Genomic DNA, 24877 nt, shown 5'->3' with positions numbered 1-24877 from the left:
TCAATCTATGTGTTTTCCCATAGTTCTTAGCAATATAAATAAATAACAATGAAAGAGAGTGGTTAGGCATGCCTCAAATACAGCAGGGAAGGAGGAAGCTAAGAAATATATATATATAAGAGGAATGTGAGGAGGTAGCTGGGCAGAGGAATGTAAACAACTGCAATTGGAAAAGAAACAAGCAGGAGCAAATATCTGAGGGATTGGCAAACTGGTTCTCTGGAAGATTAGCCTGCAGGAAAGTTCCAAGGCCCTCATCATTTCTCTGAAGTCTGGGATCAGTATCTTTCAGAGGAATGGTTTTTCTTAGAAAATGCACACTCCCACATCAGGCATCTCATTAACTTGTGGATTTGCTACAGATTATTTCTCTGCTCTTATGGCAATTTTTAAGCCTCTGAACTTTATCTTATTGTTAGTCATGATTTGATGTGGAATTATAAGCCCCATTAAAATGATTTAAATCTCTTAGAAAAGACCAAAAGCTGCAGTTCTCTCTGTGATAAGACCACTTGAAGATAACAACCATAATTGTCCAGAGTAACTAAACAATCCCTCGCTTGTGGATAAATAAGTCTTGGTATAATCGATCTTTCAGGGATGCTAATCATTCTGTCAGAATCATTGTTGGTTTTGTATTTCCCCAGCAATGATGAACCATTTAACTTAGATCGTATTTCCCATAGATGTCATATCATCTATGGGATATAGATGGAAGATCATAAAACCTTAGTGCTAAAAGATGATCTAATTTAACCTGTCAATTGTATAACTAACCCAACACTCAGAAGAGAAATTAAGTGACTTATCCAAGATCATACATTTCAGTAGAATTCCATTGACCTAGGGCATCAATTAAATGCTTAACACTTGGTTAATTCAAAAAGTGATAAAATTCAGAGATGCCATATGTTGAACTACATGCATTCTATTTTTCTATTCCTGCATTAGTGTAATGCCTCTTTGTAATGACCAAAATAACAAGTTTATTGAGGCACAGATAGGTAGTTGCATGTTTACAGTGTAACATAAAGGACCCACAGCTATTAAAAATCCCTAGACATGTGCCCCAATGCCTGGAAGCCCACAAGGAGCTATTCATTTCTGTTGATTTTTCATACTTCTGAGTGATACATATTAAAAACCCTCAAGATTGTCTGCTACTGGGAAACTCACATAACTTTCTTGAGCATTGGTTTTAATATTATTTTTTACAATATTGGAAATTAGACCTTTAAGCTACCCCCCAGTTATAAATGCAATGGGAATGATGCTCAGATAGGCAAAAATAACAACAACAATGACTATTCATCCATTCTAGGATGCCCATCAAAGGCCATCACAAGCAGCCAAACAATCAGTTCTCTTTTTCAGGAAATGGAGCAAGGTATCTGCATCCCATCCTTCTTCTGCAGGAAAGAAGGACAGCTAAATTTCCATATCAAACCAGGAGGAACTTGATATTATATTCCTTTTTGTTTTGTTTTGTTTTGAGACTGATTCTCTCTGTCACTCAGGCTAGAGTGCAGTGGCGTGATCGCGGCTCACTGCAACCTCCGCCTCCCAGGTTCAAGCAATTCTCCTGCCTCAATCTCCCAAGTAGCTGGGATTACAGGCACCTGCCACCATTCCTGGTTAATTTTTATATTTTTAATAGAGACAGGGTTTCACCATGCTGGTCAGGCTGATTTTGAGCTCCTGACCTCAGGTGATCTGCCTAACTTGGCCTCCCAAAGTGCTGGGATTACAGTGATACTATAGTCTAGGATCTACCACTGAGTGAATTCCACAGTCAGCATCAACATGGTTATCACAGTATCTCTCAGAAATCAGAGAATTGGAAACAGATTTCCAAGAGTATTATTCCTAGGAGAGGTAAATTTTAAAAGAATAAGGTTGGCAGGGAAAGGATCAATGGCAGACCAAAAACCAGAGAGGTGAGATTTGGAGAGAAACCTTTGGATATCCATAGGGCATCAAAATGGTGTTAGGAGACGATAATATAAGGGACCAAAAAGGGAAAGGCTTTGAAAGAGGAGCTAAGGCAGTGCTACTTCTCCATTCCTCTAACTGCTGGATTATTTTCTTTCATGTGTGCTATAATTTGAGGTTTTCATGTGGACTCCACCCCTTCTCAGGTAGTTTTCGTCTGAAAGGTATACTTTATGTAAGCGGCATTTCTCCTGTCCTTCAATAATAGCATTTATCTGTTAACCACTCAGCTCCGTGGTAGGCTCTCACAGTGGGATCTCATCAAACACACAATTACCCACTCCAGCTGCCATGAATGTGGCATTAATTTCTGACTCTCTGAGACAAAAATTAGATTGTGTTCCAAGTTCCTAGGACTGTAACACCGAACAAAATAACTGAAGTGAGTCTCAATCAATTTAGAGGTTTATTTTGCCAAAGTTAAGGATGCATCCAGGAAAGAGAGACACAAGTCGCAGGAGGATCTGTGGCCCATATTTTTTCCAAAGAGGACTTTGAGAGCTTCAATATTTAAAGGGAAAAAAGTGGGCCGTGGGAAAAGGGGAGAGAAAAAGAGGGAGGATACGGTCACATTCTTGTGATGCTTTGATTAGGCTCACTGAATACTCACATGGAAAGGAGGGGGTAGAGGGAATAGTCAATTATGTATTCATCTCACATTCAGTAAATCTGCACTTTACATAAGATAAAGTAAACATAGAGTAGAGGAGGAAGTCAAATATGCATTCATCTCAGGGTGGATAGGAATGATTTCCAGTCTCCTCTTGTACCATACTGTGAAGATAAGCTGTTCACTTACATTGTCAGAGTGAGAGAAGCCCCTTGAAGAGCCATGTGGCCTTCTACCCTATAAGCGTTTGTTTAGGAACTCAAGTAAAGGTAGTTTGCTATTGTTGTTGTTGCTGTTGTGTGTGTGTGTGTGTGTGTGTGTGTGTTCTGCATGACTCAACTTAACTTTTCCTTTTTGGCTTAGTGAATTGGGAGTACTGAGATCTTATTTCCTTGCACAGGAATTTACCTGATATCACTAAGTGACTGATTCCTTGGCAATCATGGAATTTTACATTAAGGCTGAATTTTTAATTAATAGCCCATGGAACCTCCCTGGGACCCATAGTCATTTTTACGATATGCTAAAATTAACTGCGACCACCTGTCCAACTCTTGCCATGTGCTCAGAGACCAAAGGGCAGACGACTTTGCCATCCAAGCGCGCACATTCCTCAGCTGCCTGTATGAGGCTTCATTACTGACTTACTGAGAAATAAAAGCTTTTGTCTTCAGCATCTCCCCTGCCAGGTTGGTGATAAATTTACTAGTGCAAATTACCATCCAGGATAATGCTGCAATTCCATTTTGCCAGAGGCAGCTGATTTTCTTTTTAAAGGTGAACCAGCTCCTAGTTCCTGAAAACAACTTTTTCTCCTCACACTCAGCTTTCACACATTTGCAGAAACTATTATTAAGGGATTTTTTTTCTCACTCTTGAAGTCTATTACAAGGCAATTGCCGAATACAGAGTATATCCAGTTTCCAAAACTAAAAATAAGAGAAGATTGGTGCTCCTGGCCCTCAGAACCATTCTTTTACCCTTTTTGGCACCCTCCCTCTGAGTATAGCTCATACCCTCTGTAATGGCTTTTTTGATGTCAACCCGGCTAAGCTGTAGTCCCCAGGTATTCAAACACTAATCTACTTGTTGCTTTGAAAGGATTTTGCAGATTTAAAGTCCCTGTTCAGTTGACTTTAATTAAGGGAGATTATCCTGGACAACCTGGGTGGGCCTGGCTTAATCAGTTGGAAAGCAGGCCCGAGCCTTCCTGGAGAGAAGGAATTCCACCTGCAGACAACAATTTTGTCCTGTGTGGTGGAGGTCATTACTCCCTACTGGTCCTACTTCTCTGGGCAAATGCTAAGTGACACACCTTCGTACTATACCACACACAAGCCCGCTGGGAACATCTTTCTGGTGACCCCTGCTTTGGACTTCCCTTTCTCTCTTCCTTCACTCAAATTTTCTTTGTATGCCACAGTGATGATATTCCTTGGTAAACAAAAAGCTAGGACCTGTGACCTAAGGATAGATGTCTTTTATTGTTCTGTGAACATGTTTAAATGAACTATCTTATCAGAGTATAGATATTAAATTCTGTTTATGCATATGATGGCCCAAATTTATTGGAAGGAAAAAAATACTTGAAATTGGTATACCCAGGATAATTTGTGGCATATGATCACCACAACTGTACCCAAATCAATAAACTTCCCATTAGAAATGAATATTATCCCATTTATGCTAAGGTGTTAAAGGTCTTGAGATTGGACTTTTACGCCATACGAACATAAACACTTAAGTGTAATACATATCATAATGTATTTTTATTTTTACAGAATTCTTCAAAAGTTATTACTGCATAAATCAGTATTTCTGATATTGTGGTTCTCTGACCAGCAATATAAGCATTAAAAACTTATTAAAGATAAAAATATAAATTTTCATGCCCCACCCAAGACTTGACGAATCAGATGAATCTCTGCAGGGGTTCCAGCAATCTGTGTTTTAACAAACCTTCCAGGCAAGTCTGATGTCATCTAAAGTTTGAGAACCACTTTCTTAATCTGAGAAAATCACAGTACTGGGAACACATGGGCTAATTTTGAATGACAGATTTGTGGGCAGTTAATGAGTTAAGGTATTAAAAAAAAACCTGGAAATTGTTTGTAAAAACAACCATCAAAAATGAATTAATTAGGAGAATACTGGCGTCTACCACCAACTTAGCAAGTTTAACACGTTGGAATGTAGGTGAACAGGCAGCCCCAGCACCAGCCCCAATGTTTATAAAACTTCCTTCTAGAGCACAGCCACTAGCAACTCAGTTTTCATCTCCCAATAGTTACTTCGTCTCAACTCAAACTATGAAATTTCAGATATTTGAAACTAGAAGGGCTTAGCCTAAGTCAGGGATTCATCACTATAACTTGACAGGGTTACAGAGTAGGAACACAACCACGAAAACTTTTCATCCATGGGTCAAAACTGTTACAGGGAGTTAGACAGGCATGAGCGGGGCAAGAGAGGGCTCTCCCCTACCCACTGGGAATATCGGATGATGGTTGGGCAATTATCACATTCCCTCTCTAAAAGTGATCAGTTGGCAGCCAGCGCCAGGAAGAGGCCATTTCCTGATGGGCCACACCTGTTGCATTAAAGTGTTAGTTGAATGCAGGTTCCAGGGAGAAGCAAAAAGGGGCTTCCAGTAAAATCTCAGGTATCGGGCAAGTAAGCCTGGGCATGCACATTAAGAGACAAAATGGCGGAGTATGACCTTCCGGGGACACTCCACCGGAAAAGGGAAGAAAGCCTCAGATGGGCATGCACACAACTTCCTAAACACGCTACCGCGTGCTCACCTCTGAGCATAAGGAAGGCACTGCACATGGGGGCGGCCCACCCTAAGGGAAGAATCATGGGCAAGGGACCAGCCTACAAAGTCCTAAGATCAAAATTAAATACTGCACTTGACCTCAGTGCCCACTTGAGTCTCTTCCTAAAGTATTTTCCTTTCTTTCCTGTTCTAAAGCCTTTTTACATAAACTTCCACTCCTCCTCTGAAACTTGCCCCAGTCTCTTTTTCTCTCTTATGCCCCTCAGTTGAATTATTTCTTCTGAGAAGGCAGGTATTGAGGTCGCTGTAGACACGTACAGATTCGTCACCAATAACTCAGATACCGTTCACCTTTCACTCTAAAGAGGAAGAAAGCCTATAAGCTAATCAGCCACCCAAAACTATAACTACCCGGAGCCATCCTGAACTTACCTCGATGCTCCTATGCTGCATACTGCAGGTGGCTATGCTTCCTCAGCATGACACCAGATTATGCTACTCCCATTCATCCTTCCTGGATCGTTTAAAATGTCGTCTCTGCCGGCCATGACCCTTTCAGTCTGGGCTGGCCACAATTTCTCATGCTCTTATAGCACTGATGTGGAGTTCACATCCGCTTTTATTTTCTTCAAACCCTGCCTTTGCCTCCATTCCCTTACCATATCATTCCATCAGACTCTGCTTGAGAGTTTCTAACAAATATAAATATCTTTAGAATTTAAGGTCAGAAAAAAAGGAGATTTCAGTATGTTCAAACGAAAAGGCTTGAGCACATTAGTAAACTCAGTAGACAAAGGAGTTCTAATCTCTGGGCAAAATTGGAATCGGCAATGTATTTGGAAAAAAAAGTGTGAAGTGCAGCTCTGAAAAGTTACCCTTTCCTTCAGAAACTGAGAATGATGTGTATATACTGAGACGATATTGTGAATTGTTAACTTGTAATTCTCCCTAAAACTGCCCCTCATACCTCTCCTCATTCAGGCTGCTGAGCAGGAGCATTGCCTGAACCATGTTCCATGTTGTCATCCCAGCAAACACAGAGAACTAGGGGATCACATTTGAGCTTCTTAAAAGTTTCTTGGCCGAGACTGGGTGTGGTGGCGCACCCCTATAATTCCAGTACTTTGAGAGGCCGAGGTGGGCAGATCCCCTGAGGTCAGGAGTTCAAGACCAGCCTGGCCAACATGGTGAAACCCCATCTCCACAAAAATACAAAAATTAGCCAGGCATGATGCTGGGTGCCTGTAATCCCAGCTACTCAGAAGGCTGAGGCAGGAGAATCACTCGAACCCAGGAGGCGGAGGTTGCAGTGAGCCGATATCCCACCATTGCACTCCAGCCACAGAGTAAGACTCCATCTCAAAAAAAAAAAAAGAAAAGAAAAGAAAAGAAAAAAGGTTTTTGACTGAGAATGGCAGCTCACTCCTGTAATCCCAGTACTTTGGGAGAACGTGGTGGACAGTTGCTTGAGCCCAGGAGTTCAAGACCAACCTGGGCAACATGGCAAAACTCCGTGTCTACAAAAATAATAAAAATTAGCCAGGTTTGGTGGTGCACATCCCAGCTACTCAGGAGGCTGAGGTGGGAGGATTGATTGAGCCCAGGAGGAGGAGGCTGCAGTGAGCTGAGAGCCTGAGAGCGTGCCACTGTACTCCAGTCTGGGTGACAGAGTGAGATCCTGTCTCAAAAAAATAAATAAAAGTTCTTTTTTCTGTTACCGTCACCTATACCCCACCATTTCCCATCCCCGGAATCGACAAAAACCTCTTTGTCTGGAGGGGAGAAGGGTGAAAGATAGAAAGCAATTTTAACCATTAATCAACAAGAAAGAGTTTTAGTCATATTAGGCAATGTGAGAGGGACGCAGAAAATCTTATTCCATAGTTAAAAGACAGAGAAAGAGAGGAGAAGAGAGAAAGGGAAGCAGAAATGGAAGGAGGAAAGAGAGAACAGAAGAGAAGAGAAGAGAGGAGAAGAGAACAACAGATTTTAACCTCCTCCAGCCCTGTTTGTGCTCACACACAGCCTCCCAGGAGAGCTATCCCACAGGATGCATAGCAGGCCTGGCGAAGCAAGTAAGCTTGCCAGCATCTCTCCCAGTGAAACATCCAAACACCCTCGAACCACGAAGAAAAGCAACATGGAAAACTGGAGAAACAGGAACCAAACTGGGGAAATCTGTAAGAGTGTGTTGACCTCAGAATCAGGGCCTCCTACTTGAGATATTCTCAGAAGATAATGACAGGAATTTGATTTCTCTCCTTGAATTAATGTTATTTCTAGATGTCTGGAATTTCCAAGTTGACCAACAGTCATTTGTTGTTATTTATTTATTTTTTTTAATCCCACAGACTTGGCAACATTCTCTTCAAAGTGGCATATCCAGGCCAGGCGCAGTGGCTCACACCTGTAATCCCAGCACTTTGGGAGGCCAAGGCGGGCAGATCACCTGAGGTCAGGAGTTCGAGACCAACCTGGCCAACATGGCAAAACCGCATCTCTACTAAAAATACAAAAATTAGTTGGGCGTGGTGGCACGTGCCTATAATCCCGCTACTCAGGCAGCTGAGGCAGGAGAATCGCTTGAACCTGGGAGGTAGAGGTTGCAGTGAGCCAAGATAGCGCCATTGCACTCCAGCCTGGGCAACAAGAGCAAAACTCCATCTCAAAAAATAAAATAAAATAAATAAAATAAAATAAAATGACATATCTAATGCCACAAGTGTCTTTAGATTATTCTCTCATTGCCTCCCCTCTGATTTTTTCTTACCTTCTTTCCATTTCTGTCTTCCCTCCCCACTTCGAATGTTCTTATCTATCCTCTTATTCACAGTTCCTTAGGTCAGCCACATCTGGGATATTCAAACTTTCTGGACTGGCCTCTTATTTGGGTAAGAAACAGGATTACCTGTCATTCTCTCTTCTTTTTACCCATGTTTTAGAACCTGCTATTGGATAATTGCATTGTTTATTCTGTGTCTTTAGAAAGTCTGTAAGAGTAAGACCACTGGAATCAGAATAAAGAGCCCTACTTTCCACCCCCACACTTCTGTTTCTTCCTTTTTTTTTTTTTTTTTTTTTTGAGTTGAGTCTCGCTCTGTCAGCCGAGGTGGGCGGATCACCCTGGCCAACATGACAAAACCCCATCTCTACTAAAAATACTTCCATTTCTTAAATAGCTGGGAAAAGCAATCTTTAGCCATTAGTTTCCTCATCTGTAAAATAAATAAGTTAAACTAAATTTCCATTAAGTTTCCTTCCTGTTGTAAAATGCTATGATTCTCAATGGAAAAAAAAAAGACCCATATTTAAACTTAGGTTATTCAAGGAAAATGAATTAATTTTGTTTCAGGCACCAGCAAAGATTCTTCTATTTTGTAAGAGGAAATAATAGAAAACACTCATATCAGGTATTCATTCAGAACCATTACAACTAAAAATATGTTCTTCCTTATTATCTTCTATTTTAACTTTCTCACTTCCTTTAATGTATTAATTTTTACACCGATGCAGTTTTCTCCCACACTTTCTTCCTTTTTCCTGGCTGGTAAAATGGGAAGCTGGTCCAGTTCAGAGTTTGCCTCCTCCTCTACACATACTAGGACCCCCTGTCCAGCTTCCCTGAGACATCATCTAACACAGTGCACTGTCTTCACCTTCTACTCTCATTTTTTCCTCTCTGCAGGGCATTGCCACTGTTCAATCATCTGTCTCTCCACTGGTTCCCATGTGAACTTCATACAAGTAAAGCAATTTCTTGCTTGTCTTTATGTCTCTGGGCCCAGCCAGTACTTGAAGCAGACATGCGTCTAATAACTAATGATTGAATAAATTAATTATAAAAATGTATCTATCATGCTAGATGAAAAACCCTGAAGGAAACTTAAATGTATTTTGCTAAGTGAAAGAAGCCAGTCCAAAAAGGCTACCTACTACTGTTTGATTTCCAGTGTATGACACTGAAAATGACAAAACTATGGAGACAGTAAAAAGATCAATGGTTGCCAGGAACTTGGGGAGAGAGAGGAAGGGAAGAATAGATGGAGTACAGGGCCTCTTTAGAGCAGTGAAACTATTCTGGTGGATATGGTGGATACATATGATGATATATTTGACAAAACCTATAGAATTGTACAAGGAGTGAACCCTAATGTAAAGTATGGATTTTAGTTAATAATCATGTATTAATATTAGTTTATCAATTGTAACAAAAGTAGCACTCCAAAGCCAGATGCTAATAATAGGGGGAACTGAGGCAAGGATAGAGGAAGCATGTGGTAATTCTATACTATATGCTCAATTTTTGTAAGCCTAAAACCCCTCTAAAAATTAAAGTCTATTAATTCTTAAAAAATGAATGAGCCCCCATTAGTCTCTCCTAGGTCACTTGTTTTTGTGTAAGTAAACTTTTAACTTGGAGCAGGTAAAGACAGCTAGATAGGGTCACACAGCTCATGCTGACGTTAGAACCAGATATCAGGCCTGCTACTTTCCTGCCTAAGGACTTTTCCTATAGTTGACTTGCTTTTCATTCTGGTCTTATTTAACTTTTAGTTGTTGTTTTTTTTATCATCTGTTAGCTTTTATCTTTTTTTCATAGCTTTTCCTGCAACCTAGGCATTGTTTATATCGTTATCTTGGCTGTGTCACTAATTAGCAATTGATTTCTGAAAATTTAGCTCATCATCAATAAATGCTGTTCCTAAGTAGTCAATTAGAATGAACATCTCCCAGGGATTTATGGGGTTATTAAGTCTGGAAGGTAGTCTTGGTGAAGGCATACATTAAGACCTTGTATCCCAGGAGGATTATCTGTGGTGACAGCAACAGGAGGTGAACCTGCTCAGCCCAGCTGTGGAGTTCAGCACCAGGCTGGTGAATCCATCTTCCCGAGATCTCATGCTGTCACAGCCAGGAGACTTATGCTCTAATTATGTGCCCCTCTTTTGCAACCCCTACAGTCTAATGGGTTTCACATTCTCTTTAGGTCTAATGTCCATTTTAAAATTGACTGACATGCCATTATCTCTTAGGTTTGGGGGGACTTGTTTCTTCCTAGGAAGGGAGTTTTGCAATATATCTATTCATCTGCTCCTGACTAGTGCATTAAAGAGAGCTCTTCTTCAATCTTGTCTTCCCACAAATGAAGTAGCACTTTGTTCTCTTAGAGAAGCTCTTTTTATGGAACTGCATTAATCACCTACATAAACCCACCTCCTTGTGCATCCCAGTGCTTATCTTCCTCCTTTCTGAAGCTCTCCCCAGTTGGCAATGAAAGGAAGTGCAGACAATGAGCTGTGGCTTCTTGAAGGGCAGAGGCAGACTCCTCAGTCACCCTCTGATGAATGATTACAAGAACTCATTGTGCAAGGCAATGAAGAACATTTATGTTGATACAATACCTGGGCTTTAAAATGCCTTCCGATGACATAACACCAGGAAAAATCAACACAGCCACTTCAGCTGGGATCTCTGAGCAGGAGCCTCAGATGTACTCATTTTTAATTAAATCTCTCTCTCTCTCTCTCTGCAAGCCTATGAGAGAGTGGATAAGACAAGGACAAAATATGAATGACTTATTTTAAATAAAGAGACAACCTGTAAGCTATTTTCCCTGGCCAGTTCATAAAGCTCTGTAAGTGAGTACAGTGAAAACAGAATTGTTGAAAGGTCATTCAACAGGTAATAACTGTTATTGGTTATGGTGGTAGTTTAAAAACTCACCTATTTAGGTTTCAAATAAAGTCTAGTAGTAGGTAGCACCAGCTATTAAAAAACATTTTCAAAGAATATTTATAAGGCCAAGAAGAGATGTAGAGATGTCAATACACCCCTATCAGAACAACAAAAATAAAAAATAGTACCACCACCAAATGCTGGTAAGGATGTGGAGAAACTGGATCTGTCATACCTTGGTGGCAGGAATGCAAAATGAGAGAGCTACTTTTAAACCATGTAACTGGGCAGTTTTTTAGACTTGTCAGTTTCTTATTCTTTAAAAAATAAACAACTAAACACGTATTTACCATATGAACCAAAAATCACATTTCTGAGAATGTATCCCAGAGAAATGAAAACTTCTGCCCACAAAACACCTGTACACAATGTTCACAGCAGCTTTATTTGGTAATAGCAAAGATCCAGAAACCACTGAGATGTCCTCCAATGGAGGAATGGTGAAACCGCAGTACATGTCATAGAATATTGATGGCTCTCACAGGTATTATGCTGAGTAAAAAATCCAATCTCTAAAGGTCAAGTACTGTATGATTGCATTTATATAACATTCTCAAAGCAATAATAGAGAGATGGAGAACAAAATTAGTGGTTACCAGGAGTGGTGGTGGATAGAGTAACCATAAGGGTATAAAGAGTTAGCATGCATGAGATGTTTATGGTAATGGAATAGTTCTGTGTCTTGACTATGATGTGGTCACACAAATCTATATATGTAATAAAATGACACATATTGTACTGATGGCAATTTCCTGACTTTGGTATTGTGCCATAGTTATATAAGATGTTACCATTGGGAGAAAATGGGTAACACTGTACTATAGTTATATAAGATGTTACAACTGGGAGAGACATGAAACTTCTTTCTACTATTTGTGAATAAATAATTATTTCAAGTATAAAAACTTTAAAAAGAATATTTAATAACATAAGAAAATGTTGAAAAAATTATAATGTTTTAAACCTAAGCAATATATTAACAATATATGCAGAAAAACTATGCATACTTATATACCACCTCCAAAAAGTGCTAGAAAGAAAAACACCCCTACTGGTATATTAGTGATTGTACCTAGAGAGCAGAATTTAAATTCTCTGTTTCTTGTCTGTGCTTTATATAACATCTACAATGAGCATATATTAATTTTATGATCACCCCTTAAAATTCTGTTTCCTTGTGCTCCACTAGAAGGATAGTCCTTTTAAAAACAGTAAGTTATATATGCTCTGCTAAAAATCAATGAACCAGAACTCATTTCTGAAAGGAAATTGCAGAAGTGAAAGTAATCACCCAGGAGAATCAACTAGTTCCTTCACATAAAAACCAGGGAGAATCTTACTTTGTTTATAAGGGCTCTACTTCTGTGAGGCGTATTTTTTCTTAGCTAATACAAGTCCAAAATTAACAAGACTACCAAATACCATGACTATAACGTTTAAATCAGATAGACTAATTTTATAGCTACCAAAGCAAAGGTGTTGATTTACTTGGGACGTATTTCCCTACCTCAACAAGGTAACAGTCAGAAAGCAGGTGCTCTTTATTGTGCTTAATGTAAATCATTCATTAATGCTCTAGAAGAAGACTGACTGTGTGCTAACTGGCAAATTAACCTAACAAGATAAACATAAATGTTCAGGTCTTTATTGAAGTGCCTTATGTTTCGTCATTATGAAGCTGTGCTTCTGGCTACCTATCTATTCTCTCCCTGTGAACATCCTTGCTGTTCATATATAACAAGTTATTCCTGCCCTTTATATTTAACGCTTAATGTTTTCACTTTGGATAATTTGCATTTGTGAACTTACTTTTTGTAAATATTTCTAAAGAAGACTTCCCACGTCTCCAGGATGAGTTTAATGACAGGAGATAACTGGGGTTTATAATTTTCCCCAGCTATTTATGAAAACAAAGGACAGCCTATTTATTATTCAGATGTAAAGCCTCTATTCATCAAAAAGGCATTGATTTCATATTTTTGACTGAAATAATCCTGAATTGTTTTAAGTCGTAAAACAAACACCATCCCAATTATAATTTCAAGATAGGCTAAACAATTAAAAGAAATATAATACAGAGTTGAAATTCAAATAAATGTTTAGTTTCGTCTCATTTATTTTAAACTTGAGTAACAGGAATGCAAAAGAGAAAAATACACAAAAAAGTACAAATAAGGAAAAATTCCCTAAAACCAACTGACATTCAAAAGAAAATTCTGGACCAGGTGCACTGGCTCACACCTGTAATCCCAGCACTTTGGGAGGCCGAGGTGGACGGATCACGAGGTCAGGAGATCGAGACCATCCTGACTAACTCGGTGAAACCCCATCTCTACTAAAAATACAAAAAATTAGCCAGGTGTGGGGCGGGCACCTGTAGTCCCAGCTACTCAGGAGGCTGAGGAAGGAGAATGGGGTGAACCCGGGAGGTGGAGCTTGCAGTGAGCAGAGATTGAGCCACTGCACTCCAGCCTGGGCAATAGAGCAAGACTCCATCTCAAAAAAAAAAAAAAAAAGAAAATTCTGCCCATTGTTGCATCATAGAAATAGAAACAGATGTAAATATGAATACCTTAGTTGGAAGGATAAAACAAATATACACACAGTTACAGGCAGCATGGTGTAGAGAAAAAGGACAGACAGACACAGACTCGAATCCTGCTCCCAGAGTGCTCATAGTTGAGCAATGGTCAAGTTCAGGGTCATACCAGGAAACCTTTCCATGTCAGGTTATTTTAGAGCTGACCTCCTCTGGCCAGCACTGCTACATCCCAGAGACACCCAAGTTCTTGGTGCCATTTAGGCCAGTGCTACACCCTTGCTATCAGAGGTCAACTGAGTGTTCTGAATTTTTCAAAGCTACTGAGTCACATCCCTTCTTCACTTAATGCCTCTCATCATCCCTGGAGTGAAGTGGTAGACCCTGTGGCTCGTAGTCATCTTAAGGGTCCTCTCTTCCTACCCCTCTCTTTTTTTTTTTTCAGTTTATATGTCCATACCTGCAAAACACAAGTTATTATATTCACATCCTTGTTACCAAAGTATAAGATATAAGCTATTACATTTCCAATATTATAGTTGAGGCAACTGACTTACAGACTTATAGAAAATAAGAAACCTGTCTACAGTTGCACAGTTTGAAAGCCAGAAGGTCTGACTCAGGCACTGATGGTGTGTGAGTTGTGAAGTAACAAAGTGGTTGTCTCTATCCATACATCTGGTAGTGGTGACATGTGAGGTGGGCTGGATGTGGGTACAGATTGATTCCTGTATTTGCTGCTCCTTGCATTTCACTTTTTGACTCAAATAAATTATTCTAATCAATGACGTCTCACGCTAGCTCCTTCATTTAGTTCATTTCTTTTTTTTCTTCTTTTCCTTTTAAAAAAAGATCCTATACTGACAACTCCAAATGCTGGCAAGTTGAGGAGCAATAGGAACTGTCATTCATTGACTGGTGGGAATGTCAATGGTACAATTTGGAAGACAGTATGGCAGGTTATTACTAAAGTGAGCATATTGTCACTATAAATTCCAGTAAGTGTGCTCCTTGACATTGACCCAAATTAGTTAAAATTTTATTTCCATAAAAAATGTGGACACAGATATTCATAGCAGCTTGATGGAAAGTTGTCAAAACTGGGAAGCAACTGAGAAGCCCCTTAGTAGGCGTAGGAGTTATTACACTTTGGTACATACAAACAGTAGAATAAGATTCAACACCAATAAGAAATGAGCTATTGTGCCATGAAAAGACAAAGAGGAATCTCAAATGCATATGACTAAGCGAAAGCAGCCAGTCTGAAAAAATGACTTACCATATGACATTCCAACCATATGACATTCTGAAAAGCAAATATGGAGACAAAGATCAGAGATTGGCATAGGTTATTGGAGAGGGAAACATGAAAAGGGAGAGTTCAGAGGATTTTTAGGGCAGGAAACGAGTCGGAATTCCTTTTTAAAAATTTTTTTATTTCCATAGGTTTTTGGGGAACAGGTGGTCTTTTGTTACATGAATAAGTTCTTCAGCAGTAATTTGTGAGATTTTAGTGCACCCATCAACAGAGTAGTATACACTGAACCCAATTTGAAGTCTTTTATCCCTCACGCCCCTCCCAGCCTTTCCCCTGAGTCCCCAAGTCTTTTTTATCATTCTTATGCCTTTGTATCCTCATAGCTTAACTCTCACTTATGAGTGAGAATATACAATATTTGGTTTTCCATTCCTGGGTGACTTCCCTCAGAAGAATAGTCTTCAGTTCCATCCAGGCTGCTGCAAATGCCATTAGTTTGTTCCTTTTTATGGCTGAGTAGTATTCCATGGTATATATATACCACAATTTCTTTTTTTTAGTATTATTATTATACTTTAAGTTCTTTTTTTAAAATTATACTTTAAGTTCTAAGATACATGTGCAGAATGTGCAGGTTTGTTACATAGGTATACATGTGCCATAGTGGTTTGCTGCACCCACCAACCCATCATCTATATGATGTTCCCCTCCCTGTGCCTATATGTTCTCATTGTTCAACTCCCACTTATGAGTGAGAACATGAAGTTTTTGGTTTTCTGTTCCTGTGTTAGTTTGCTGAGAATGATGGTTTCCAGCTTGATCCATGTCCGTGCAAAGGACGCTAACTCATTCTTTTTTATGGCTGCATAGTTTTGCATGGTATATATGTGCCACATTTTCTTTATCCAGTCTAACATTGATGGGCATTTGGGTTGGCTCCAAGTCTTTGCTATTGTGAATAGTGCTGCAGTAAACATATGTGTGCATGTGTCTTTATAGTAGCATGATTTATAATCCTTTGGGTATATACCCAGTAATGGGATGGCTGGGTCAAATGGTATTTCTAGTTCTAGATCCTTGAGGAATCGCCACTCTGTCTTCCACAATGATTGAACTAATTTACACTCCCACCAACAGCATAAAAGTGTTCCTATTTCTCTACATCCTCTCCAGCATGTTTCCTGGCTTTTTAATGATCACCATCCTAACTGGCGTGACATGGTATCTCATTGCAGTTTTGATTTGCATTTCTCTAATGACCAGTGATGATGATCTTTTTTCATATGCTTTTTGGCCGCATAAATGTCTTCTTTTGAAAATCCTGCCCCTCTCTTAAATCCCTTCTAATATCCTGACTAAGAGACAGAAGTGATGCCAAGCTCTGCTGGGGACCCACCACATGGGAAGTATTCCAATCTCAGCTAGTTCTATTCACCCAAACACCAGGTGTGTCTCCACCTTCTGAGACCACACAGAAAACACTAAGTTTCTTTGCATCATCATTATCATCCCCATGCTTATTAATGTCTTGGTCCTTTATTCATGTACTGGACACTCTGCTAAAAACTCTATAGGCACTCCTCATTTGATCCACCTAACAGCCTCAATCAGCAGGTATTAATATTTTGTTCCATTTTACAGGATAAATTCAAGTTCAGAGAAGTTAACTAACCAGCCTAAGACCACAAACCCAGTGAGTAGCAGGGCCAAAATTTGAAGTCTCCGCTCTCAACCATACATCACTCTCTGCATATTAGGCAACAGCTTTGTCGCCTCCCTGAGCCTGCTCTCATGCAGATTAAAAGTTTTTGTTTTCAAAGCAAAACAATCATGAAATCATGACATTCTATCCAACGCAATAACCATTAGGATATTTCCTCAGAGATTCCACCTGGAATTCTATCCAGTGTGATAACTATGAGGACATTGCCTCAGAGATCCTAGCTGGAATGCAATAGTTAATTCGAATGGCTGGTGGCATTCAGCACATGGTGAAAACAGCAGAAAGAGGGATGTACAGGAGTTGCGTGTTTGCAGTGTCAGAGCTGAAGGGGAGAAGGCAATGTCAAATTACCCACAATCCCACTGTTCAAAGAACCCTGTACTGCCCTTGTCTTCTTTCCTTCTTCACATTTCAAGAGTTACAGAGGAATCTCAAAGAATCTTTCAGTGTCTGTGACAATACATTTCTATGGGTTTAAACTCCTCAGACCGTAAACACTTTGAGAGTAGGGGCCATGTCTTACTTAGCTTTGCATCATATACACGTTTGATTAAATCGGAGACAAAAATCAATGAGCAACAAACTACACATAGAACCAAGAAAAACTCAGAAGTAGACGCTGATCGAACCTCACTGCAAAAGTTATAAAGCACAGCTTGTTTTAGTTTAGGTTCCCTAAGAAGCAAACTCTGACATGAAGTTTTGGTGCAAATAGTTTATTCAGGAGTTAACGCTGAAAACAGAAGAACGGAATAGAAACAGTGAGACAAAAAAAGAGAAAACATCAATAATTGGTGTCTAATGAACTGGATTAACACTGTGAGAAGCTGTGCAGAACACTCCTTAGAACTGTCACACCAGGTGATGGGGTGTGGAGGTATTACTCCCTTTAGTTGAGGGTTGCTTCTGAGGGTGTTAACTCCCCTGAAATTCTGTGTCATGCATGAAAAGCATTAAGCAGGCTCCTGCAGTTTTGGAGAAAGCAACTTAGAGAGATGCCCTGGCACAAACTTGGTGAAAGACCCTGGCAGTGGCTTGTGGGGCAGCTGTCCTGGAATAAGGAGACTGAGGACATATGGCAACAGTCATGGTAAATCACAAGTTTTTGCACTCGCATCTTTATGTAAGCTGGTTAAAAGAAACTATGGAGCCAAGTGCAGTGGCTCACGCCTGTAATCCCAACGCTTTAGGGGGCCGAGGTGGGTGGATCACCTGAGGCCAGGAGTTCAAGACCAGCCCGGCCAACATGGTGAAACCCCGTCTCTACTAAAAATACAAAAATTAGCCTGGCATGGTGGTGCGCACCTGTAATCCCAGCTACTACAGAGGCTGAGGCAGGAGAATCACTTGAACTGGGGAGGCAGAGGTTACAGTAAGCCGAGATGGCGCCACCGCACTCCAGCCTGGGCGACAGAGCAAGACTCCATCTTAAAAAAAAAAAAAAAAAAAAAAAAAAGGGAAGAAAAAGAAGAAGAAATGACGGAGTAGAATGTCTCCTGTGGTCTCCGATTTTCAGGTGAAGCTCCAAGCTGAGTACAATAAGCGTCACGAAGCATGAAATCAAGAAACCAGTGGACACTTCCCAATTTGTGGAAATGAGGGTGCCCATACAGAATAGAAAATAGTATCTGTATCAGTTTACCAGGGATACCATAAAAAAATAGCACAAACGAGGTGGTTTAAGCAACAGAAATGTATTTTCTCATAATTCTGGAGGCTAGAAGTCCGAGATCGGGAGACTAGCAGGGTTTATTTTTCCTGAGACCTCTCTCCTTGCCTGGCAGGTATCCCTCTTCTCCCTGTGTCTTCACTTGGTCTTCCCAGGGACCCAATATCCTGTTCTTAGAGGCGTACCAATCACATAGATTAGGTCCTACCCTAATAAGCTCATTTTAATTTAATCACTTTTTTTTTTAACAGACCCTATCTCCAAATACAGTCACCTGCTGAGGTACTAAGGGTTAGGAATTCAACATATGAATTTTGGGGAAACACAGTTCAACCCATAACAGTATCTCACGCTCAGCTGGCGGCTTGCTAAGCAGTTGCAGAAATTCTTAAGTCCCTAAAGAAGGATACGGTGGAATTGCTCTCTGGAGAGCATGACATGGATAAGCTAGAATTTAGGGGTTTATGTGAACATAGAGGCTGGTGCCTGCCTCCTGCCAGAGAATGTAGACAGTGAGAGGCTGGCAGGAGGAAGGAAAGGAGCACCGGAAGCAGCCCACATTTGGAACGGCAACGAACAATGCATTTCCGGTGGGTTCGGTGAACTCCGGAAGGGAGCCAAGCTTGAGCCATCTTGATGGGATGCAGCACACTAGACGGTACCACCAGAGGCTTGGAAAAGGCCAACTGGGTATTGCATCTCTTGACACCCTGTGCAGAGCCCACGTGGAGCACACACAGACCACCTGCACCCCACAAATGAGCCAGCATTTGGAGGCCCAGCACACATATTATCACCAGCCAAGAGAAACCCATAAATATCATGAACTGAGTAAAAATGCCTTTCCCCCTTTCATGCTAACCCCTGCTTCCCAGTTCTGGAGGAGCCAGCAGCAGGAGTTGGGAAGAGAAGCAAAGGAGAAAGGAGTTGTATAAGAAAAGACCACACCTCTTTCCTAACCTAGATCAGACCTGAGTTGAGGGAAGGTGAGAAGCTCAGAATTGGATCTGAGCCTGAAGTTTTTATTTAGACTGGGCTGTTTAATACCAGACACAGTGACTCTTAACAAAATAGGACTTGTCTAACAAGTCAAAAGGACAAGAAAGCTATGTGATTTTCCTCAGATCTCATTCAGGGATAAGGAAAAGGGATCAAACAGGCCACATTTAAATGCAATAGACGATGAAAAATTAAATCGTTCCCTAGTTCTACCCCCGCTCAGTTTAGCTCACTCAATAAACCAACAGCACTTCATGTTCTCATGTACAGATTATGGGGGGAAGAAGATTCTGAACTGGCCTCCTTCCCAGAAATCTCCTAAATTATTTTGTACCCTGTTATCAAATTAATATTCTCTAGACATTACTTCTATCTCATTATTCCTCTGTCCAAAATTCTCCAATGACTCCATGGCCTAAAGGATAAAGCCCACGGTTTTCTTCTTGCTCCTAAAGCCCTTCCCCACCAATGCTCACCTCCAGACAGCTCATGAGTCTTCTTTCCCTAGGAAAACCACATTCCAATCTTAGGGTTTGGGAGGGCCACCTCATGGTTTTCCAGGAGTCTTTTCTTCGTGGCCTGGGAGGGTTTGAAATAAAGATTGTACCTCAGTGACATAGGTCAAGGAACCCAAACCATCCTCCTCCTCATTCAACCATAAACAGCCCATATTGGCTTCTGTGTATGAGAAATTGAAGGCTCTCCCTTGTCCCAGCTTCCTTAAAGAGTTCATGTTACCACTAAACAGAGTCCCCCTGTTCTTCTAACTGTCATTTCTCACATTATGGGATGTACATCAGGGCCTCATCATTATTCTCTTTCATATACCTGGACCTTATTACATAGGAGCTCAAAGTCTAGCTCTTTACATTTCTCTTAGTCTTCTTTGATACTAAGTGAGGCAACAACAACAACAAAAAGATAGTATAGGCCATTTTATTTTACTTTATTGAGACAGGGTCTTGTTCTGTTGCCCAGGCTGGGGCAGTGGCTTGATCAAGGTTCAATGAAGCCTCAAATTCCTGGGCTCAAGAGATCCTCCAGCCTCAGCCTCCTGAGTAGCTTGGATGACAGGTGTGTGCCACCACATATGACTAATTTATATATATATATATATGTATATATACAGACAGTGGTTGCCCTATATTGCCTATATTGGTCTCAAACTCCTGGGCTCAAGTGATCCTCCCCACTCATCCTCCCAAAGTGCTGAGATTACAGGCATGAGCCACCACGTCTGGCCCATGTAGGTCTTTTTAAATAGCCCTGAGCTTCTCAAGCCCCTACACCCCTCCCACGTAGGAGAAAGGAAAACCTAAATGATTAAATTTGATCTCCTGAGGCCACATGAAAACGGACCCTCAAAAATTCACTGTACTTAGGAAACTCATGGACAGGTTATCAAACCTCAAGTAGCAAAGTCCCTGTAGAGTTTCCTTGGACTTCTACATTTTCTTGCAACAAATAATACATTTAAAGGTCAATGGATCTCATTCTTTGTCAACCAAGAAAATATGTTTGCAGAATCTAAAATCTCATCTAGAGTTAAGATGAACATTTTTTTTTCTTCTGGTCCTTTCGTTTATTTCTTTAAAATTGTCTTATCATTACTATGTAAGCTTGTACCTGAATTACAGCTTTTAATAAAGCAATGACACTTTTATTTCTCAGATGCCTGATGACCATATTAACCTCTCCTCATTTGAGTTATTAATTGCACGTTCTGTCCAATCCCTTTGGTGTGGCTTCCAAGGAGACAGTCAGAAGGCTTCTCAGGAAGGGAAGGACATGTTTATTGTTGGCCTTGTGGGAGTGTTTGCATAATTACTGGAATGATTAAAGAGGTCTTTTCTAAAACAGACAAGCATACTAAGTTTTAATATGTTTCATGACAACGCATAAGACAAGAGTGCATGTTGTACCTGATATAGGACCCTGCAGGTCGCCAAAATAAATAAATATGTGTAGAGGTGCTGGAATGAATTCAGTCATGGATATAAACAGAAATTTCAAGGGGAAATGAGCTTTGATTCTTGATGAGAGAATTGTTTGTGATCAGAATGAGGACAGCTGTACAGCAAAGGTGACAAAGAGCCTGGGGACATGAAGTCTTAAATAGTTTGCTCTAATCCCATGTTGTAAAGACGGCTTAATGTGAGGGAGGGGGTAGCAGGAAGAGTTTTGATGAATCCTGAGATTGGAGTTAAAGCTTTTCTAATTTGGCTCACTGGTATTTAATCTTATAACTGTGCATCCTTAATCAAAACTCAGAGGGACTCTTTAATCTTGTGTGTATAAAATGAAAGATGATTAGAGTCCCCTGACCTGCCTGTGAGTTCCAGCTGTTTCCTTCTTTTCTTCCCAGGCTCTTCATATCTCCCACTAGCTGGAGTTACATTAATAGAAAAAACAGCATCCCGAAATTGTAGGAGAATAAATATGAAGAACACATTCATTCATTCATTTTTTTCTTTTGGTGGTTAATGGCATCTATTATGTGGAAGGCATTGTTTTACATATTAATATACAGCATGAACAAGACCGACATATCTATTTGTACAGACTGCATTTTAGAATCTAACTAGGACTTTTTCACCATTTCTTGGCTAAGTAAGCAAATGCAAGTGATTCAGGAAAATAAATATGATTTTAAGGAGTAAATAATTATGTAGAAAAATTCTTCTGTTTCAGATGACTGCAAGGTGCAAATTGTTTACTGAAGAAATTCATCATATAGCCGGTCAAGTGTTTGGATTCTGTTAGAAGATTGAGAACAAGGTGATAAAATGCATCATTTCAGCATCACAGGATTTTGATGACCAGACAAAGGCTTTGAATTGTGCCTGATGTATTTTTTTAATGCACAGTAAATAGGACTCCAGGGCCAACTCCCCCGACCCACACCACATCCTAAGCAAGAACTTTATAGAGAACTGTCCCTGGGGGAAACCTTTTCCCTTGATCGAAATCCTAGCATATCCAGGTAATACTTCACTACTATTCCCACTCTTTTTTTTTTTTTTTTTTTTTTTTTTTTGAGACAGTCTCACTCTGTCACCCAGGCTGGAGTGCAATGGCATTATCTCGGCTCACTGCAACCTCTGCCTCCCAGGGTCTGAGCAATTCTCCTACCTCAGCCTCTGGAGTAGCTGGGATTACAGGTATGTGCCACCATGCCCAGCTAAGTTTTGTATTTTTACTAGAGATGTAGTTTCACCATGTTGGCCACGCTGGTCTTGAACTCCTGACCTCAAGTGATCAGCCCACCTTGGTCTCCCAAAATGCTGGGATTGCAGGTGTGAGCCACTGCACCCAGCCTTATTGCCACTTTAAAAAGCTTTTTATTTTTAAGAATATTATTAAAAATCTTTCCATTCTTCAGCTTCCAAATTCAATTTCAATAGAGGGATCAGATTTCAATGACCAACAACTGACAAAAACAACCCAAAAAATCCACAACAATGAAAAATACTAAATTCCTGAGAAAGCATTACTCTGTCACTATAACTAAAATAATGATTTCTATAAAAAAGAGATTTTCAGGGATGAGAAGGCAAACTTTCAGTTTTTGAACGAGTTTTCTAGGTTTTATCATAAACAAAAGAGTGATAGGCTCCTTTGCCTTCCCCCCAAACCCCCACCTTGGTCTTTCTTCATGAATTAATGAGTCTGATACACAGGATGCTGGTAAAAATCGTCCCTATATACTTTATAAAATTAATCAGGGAAGAAGGGAGGAAGAGCAAGGAAACTAAACCAGGCTCGCAGCAGGCTCAGCGTGCATCACTAGGCCAGCTGCTCTCTGACCTGCTTCCTCCTGGTTGTTCGGTGATGACTGCCTCAGAATCACATAGACCCTGAAACTGCCTTTGCAAAACTTACAACTGAGGAAATTGTAACAGGGAAAGAGATCAGACCTAACCGACTCCATCTTGCTTCTAACCATTTAGCTGTCCTTGTTCATTCCTGGGCATAGGCCAAACTAACTTTGGGAAGGAATTCAGTTCATGGTTGGACTCTGAAACAAAATTGATAACAGCCCTTTTACAAAAAGATCCCTTTCTTGCCTGGAGACCAGTCTGCCTTGGCAGGACTAACAAATTAGCTACAAGATTAGAAATTAAGGTTGAGGGGTCATGGAGCCTCTGGCTCCAAGAGTCTGAACCTCCCCAAATTGCTCCTAGGGACAGCATCACTATTGTAAAACCTAAGATCAATGCTTGAGATATTTTGCAGACCCTGCAGTGGATGGATCAGGTAACACCACCCAGACCAGTAATCTGGCTCAACCAGTTCTGCCATCCCACCCAGGAACAAAGGCAGCAAAAAAACTTCACTTCGACCCCCTATGATTCCATCTCCAACCTGACCAATCCACATTCGCCACTTCCCAAGCCCCTACCCATCAAATTATCTTTAAAATCTCCAATCCCCGAATGCTCAGGGAGACTGATTTGAGTAATAATAAAACTCTGCTCTTCTGTACAGCCAGCTCTGCAAGAATTACTCTTTCTTCCTTGCAATTCCTCTGAATAAATTGGCTCTGTCTAGGCAGTGGGCAAGGTAAACCCATTGGGTGGTTACAACCCATTACAAGATTATAGTTCCCCTTACCTGCTCTATAGATAACAATGTGAAAATTATAAGATGTTAAGTTTTCCATCTGAGATATTCTTTCAGGTCCTGTATATCAATGAAACTACTGATGTCAGCTGGTCTGAAGGGCCCCACAAGATGCTCACTCCCTGAAGAAGCCTATGTGATTCTGAGTTTCTACATCTTGATGGTTTCATATCTCTTACGCTGACCAATTAATGGCCCCAATATTCCAGCCCTTCATACTTCATGATCCCTTTAAAAGCCCCCACCCAGGACTCCTCGGGGAGATGGATATGAGGGTCTCCTCCCGTCTCCTTACTTAGTGCCCTGCAATCATTAGACTCTTTCTCTGCTGCAAACACTGTTGTCTTCGTGTAATTGGTATGTTACTGCACAGTGGACATACAAACCTGTTGGTCCTATAATACTGGTAAGAGGACAGTATCATTGAAATAACACAAGAAGAGTAATATTCTATACTCAGAACTCTAGCCACCATAATAAGACATTTGGGCAAAACTCACTGCAGCAAAGTATTAAGTGAAAACATACACAACCAACATATTTTCTGTTGACATAGGTGTATGTTAGAGCATAAGGAATAGCAGGACTGCTTATTAACTTGAGTTAAAACCACCTCCCTCTTTTCAGCTGACCAAAGAGAGAGATATGCTGTAAGCCATTCTGGACACCAAGCACATTGATTCTTATTTGTTACTTGTCTAGAAGACCTTTTGTTTGTGTGGAGGAGGAATATTAGCTGTATATCAGTCACACTTTATTTGTGAGAGAATTTGTACACTAAACATGTGCATAAAAGGAGCACTAGAAAATATTAAATCAAAAACAGCTTGGAAAACACAAAAGATAAGAAACCACAGTGACTTTACAAAAACAAGTACTCACTCTCAACTTGACTGCCCTAACAGTAGCCTATCCAAACCAAGAAGGAGAGTAAACTGTAGGAGAGAAC

At 40.4% G+C, this 24877-nt stretch overlaps 1 protein-coding gene and 1 long non-coding RNA gene across 7 annotated transcripts in view; one reads left to right on the top strand and one right to left on the bottom strand.

The window, feature by feature from the left end:
• The window catches only part of BACH1 (BTB domain and CNC homolog 1), a 283858-nt gene that overhangs the window by 45356 nt on the left and 213625 nt on the right, over window positions 1-24877 (bottom strand). For 2 of the 5 annotated variants that reach the window (XR_008674793.2, XR_010132396.1), the window contains 3 exons: window positions 19782-19884; window positions 14936-14962; window positions 11479-14116 (listed from right to left, as the gene is read on the bottom strand). Coding sequence is in view for 2 of the 5 variants with exons in the window: in XM_063702603.1 (XP_063558673.1) it covers window positions 19810-19884 (75 nt within the window). In the remaining 3 variants the exon portion in view is untranslated. Of the gene's footprint in view, window positions 1-8446; window positions 10917-11478; window positions 14117-14935; window positions 14963-19781; window positions 19885-24877 lie in introns of those variants that run through there. The other 3 variants (XM_063702603.1, XM_063702604.1, XR_008674794.2) reach the window with 2 other exon arrangements.
• LOC129529317 (uncharacterized) lies at window positions 18913-23775 on the top strand. Of its 2 annotated transcripts, XR_008674797.1 has the most exons (4): window positions 18913-18996; window positions 20284-20379; window positions 21997-22083; window positions 23542-23775. It is a non-coding gene; the product is annotated as an uncharacterized lncRNA (long non-coding RNA). The 2 variants fall into 2 exon arrangements; XR_008674798.1 differs by lacking the exon at window positions 20284-20379 and having other exon boundaries at window positions 18923-18996.

The sequence above is a fragment of the Gorilla gorilla genome, chromosome 22 (genome assembly GCF_029281585.2).
Source record: "Gorilla gorilla gorilla isolate KB3781 chromosome 22, NHGRI_mGorGor1-v2.1_pri, whole genome shotgun sequence".
NCBI lineage: Eukaryota > Metazoa > Chordata > Mammalia > Primates > Hominidae > Gorilla > Gorilla gorilla.
This window is presented reverse-complemented; position numbering and strand designations above follow the sequence as displayed.